Source organism: Myotis davidii, unplaced genomic scaffold (genome assembly GCF_000327345.1).
Source record: "Myotis davidii unplaced genomic scaffold, ASM32734v1 scaffold1205, whole genome shotgun sequence".
NCBI classification, from domain to species: Eukaryota; Metazoa; Chordata; class Mammalia; order Chiroptera; family Vespertilionidae; genus Myotis; species Myotis davidii.
The window spans coordinates 188,427-191,492 of NW_006295739.1; the positions used below are offsets into that span (position 1 = coordinate 188,427).

The window sequence follows — 3,066 nt, forward strand, 5'->3', positions numbered from 1 at the left end:
TTTTGTGGTTGATTTTTCCTTGTTAAATGGCATTTAAATATATAAAATGAATATCAAAAATATACATCTTTGTTTTACTATGGTTGCAAATATCAAAAACTTTCTATATGTGACACGGCACCAGAGTTAAGTTAGGGTTTTTCAAAATGCTGACACGCCGAGCTCAAAAGGTTCGCCATCACTGCCTTAAAGTGTAATGAGAATATGCAACTTTCCGTTCTGTGTAACAACCCTGGAGCCATCTGTTTGTATTGAAACCCGTATCCCTGAACGTGCAGACTGAAAATTACCCATAGTTCATTTATATAGCAGGGATGTGTAAATATGTTACACTTTTGACTTGCCCATCAACCTTCCTAGATTCAAGTTGCAATCTATGCACGTGCAAAACGCAATTTAAATGACCATTCTTGCCGACCGGTTTGGCTCAGTGGATAGAGCGTCGGCTTGTTGACTGAAAGGTCCCAGGTTCGATTCCGGTCAAGGGCATGTGCCTGGGTTGCAGGCACATCCCCAGTAGGAGATGTGCAGGAGACAGCTGATCGATGTTTCTCTCTCATCGATGTTTCTAACTGTATATCTATCTCCCTTCCTCTCTGTGAAAAAAATCAATAAAATATATTTAAAATAATTTTTAAATGACCATTCTTTTTCATACATTGGCCTCGTAATTTATTAATAAACAATTGAAATTTGGACATTTTGTGTATTAAATTTCTTTGTTTTGTTAATCACCCCAGGGTATTTCCTATTGTTTTTTAGAGATTAGGAGAGCAGGGGAGAGACAGAGAAACATAAATATGAGAGAGAGACATTGATTGGTGGCTTCCTGCATGTGCCCTGACCAGGGCTGGGGATGGAACCTGCAACTGAGGCATGTGCTCTTGTCCAGAATGGAACCTGGGACCCTTCACTCTGCGGGGGACACTATCTCCTGAGCCAAACCTGTCGGGCAAGTTTGTTTTTGGTTTGTTAATCTTCACCTGAGGATATTTTTTCCATGGATTTTTTAGAGAATGGAAGTGGGGGAGAGAGACACACAGAGACAAATATCGATGTGAGAGAGTCACATTCATTGGTTGCCTTTACACATGCTCCGACCAGGACCACAGATTGATCCTGCAACCCTGGTACATACTCTTGACCGGGATTGAACCTGGGACCCTTTAGTCCCCAGGCCGATGCTCTTTGCACTGAACCAAACCGGTCATGGGCTGAAGTGTTTCTCTGTGGTTTTTTATTATTATTGAGGTAATGTGTCCTGCCAACTTTTGTCACCTCAGTTGTGAAATCTTGCAGCTGTAGAGATTCATGGCTGTCACATGACCTCCAGTGCCCTGTCCACAGGAACCACAGCAAGAGGTGCAATTCGTTTTACTCTACTCCTGCACGACCTAGAGGTGCCTCAAAGCGCTGATTCTTGGGGCTCACCCCCAAAGTGACTCCATAGGTTTGGGTTTGGTACTGAGAAGCAGCATTGCTAAGCAGTCCCAGGTGGTGCTGGTGGGCAGGGTGGGTGCAGAGGTGAAACCTTGAGAACTGAACTGGTGACCACCAGGATGGTTACCTCCTGTTCCCGGCCATAGGGCTATCGATGTGCTCACTCAGCAAGGGCAGCCGAGCTCGGGTTTCTAGGGGACACCCTTTGAGTGTCCGCAGTGGGCCGAGCTGCTGGATGGTATAAGGTCTTGATCCCCAGAACCTTCAGACACTGAAGCGACCTGCTTCTTGGGCTTGGAACTGTCATTAAACAAGGATGCCATGAGACTGAGGCGGCTCCCATGCCATGCAGCCTACATGTGGACAGTGGCAAATCCAGCCCAAGAAAAATCTTGTAAATGCCTCACTGGTACGAATTGAAACCTAAGAGAGATCGGTCACAAATAACAAACGAGGTTCTCACAACTGAGGCAACTAGTTAAGCGGTTGCCATTTAAATAATTTTCTTATTTTACTTCCTTTCTGCTCAAGAAAAGCCTTTCCTCTAGTCTAGCTAGGTGATGCCTGTTTGCAATTTTCTCAAACTTAAAAAAATTTTTTTTTACTTAAGTATCATAATTTTTTTCTTTTTGCAGTGATAAATGGGATTGTTTAGTTTCTCTTTCAGAGAATTCTTTATTGCTGTATAAAAAAGCTATCGATTTTGGGGTGTGAATTTTGATCCTGCTACATTCCCAAATTCATTTATTATGTCTACTAGTATTTTGGTGGAGTCTTTAGGGTTTCCTATGTACAGTATCATGTCATCTTTGAACAATGAGTTTTACTTCATCCTTTCCAATTTGGATGCCTTTTATTTCCTCTTGTGTGATTGCTGTGTTTATGATTTCCAGTACTGTCTATATATATAAAACGCTAATATGCAAATAGACCTAACAGCTGAACAACCGAACAACCAGTCACTATGACATTCGCCGACCACGAGGGGGCACACGCAGAAGATGTGGGCATTGCAGCAAGCGACAGAGCGTGGAACATGGAGGCCATCAGCCACAGCGGGATGGTGGAGCAGGAACGTGGGGACGCCAGACCAAGGCGGGGCGCCAGTTGCTGTCATAGGGATAAACCTCTGGTAGTTCCTGAAAATTCTTTGCTCCCGTGTGCACCGTGGTTGCTCACACCTGCTGCCAGCGCTGGCCCTGCTCCCACCCACGGCTGACACCGGAGCCTCCACTCGCACCTGCTGTCAGCTCCCAGCACAGGTGCTGATTGCCCGGCGCTATCAGTGGGTGCAAGTCGCAGCTGCTAGCCCTGATTGCTCCTGACGTTTTCTCCACCTCCCCCTGCTCCTGAGGGGGAATCGGGGCAGCATTCACCGCTTGCACCTGCTGACTTCAGGCACACAGGACCAGGCTGTGATGGGAGCGGCCAAGTGGGGGCATGGAAGATGAACCAAGACCCGCCCCTGTGCCCACCGCAGCCTTTTGGCCCACAGTTTCTTCCAAGGTGCACGAGTTGGTGCCATGGGCGATGCTCTATCCACTGAGCCAAACCGGTTAGGGCTGGATTTTTCTTATATTGACAAGAAGCACATGCCAACACCATGGGGCAGCTCTATGAGCCATA

General features: G+C 46.2%; 1 protein-coding gene across 1 annotated transcript in view; it reads left to right on the forward strand.

The window, feature by feature from the left end:
- Positions 1 to 2,404: 2,404 nt before the first annotated feature.
- Positions 2,405 to 3,066, forward strand: part of LOC102764565 (zinc finger protein 883-like) — a 9,635-nt gene continuing 8,973 nt past the window's right edge. Inside the window, exon 1 of the mRNA XM_006770412.2 lies at positions 2,405 to 2,503. Coding sequence (XP_006770475.1) covers positions 2,405 to 2,503 — 99 coding nt within the window. The remainder of the gene's footprint in view (positions 2,504 to 3,066) is intronic.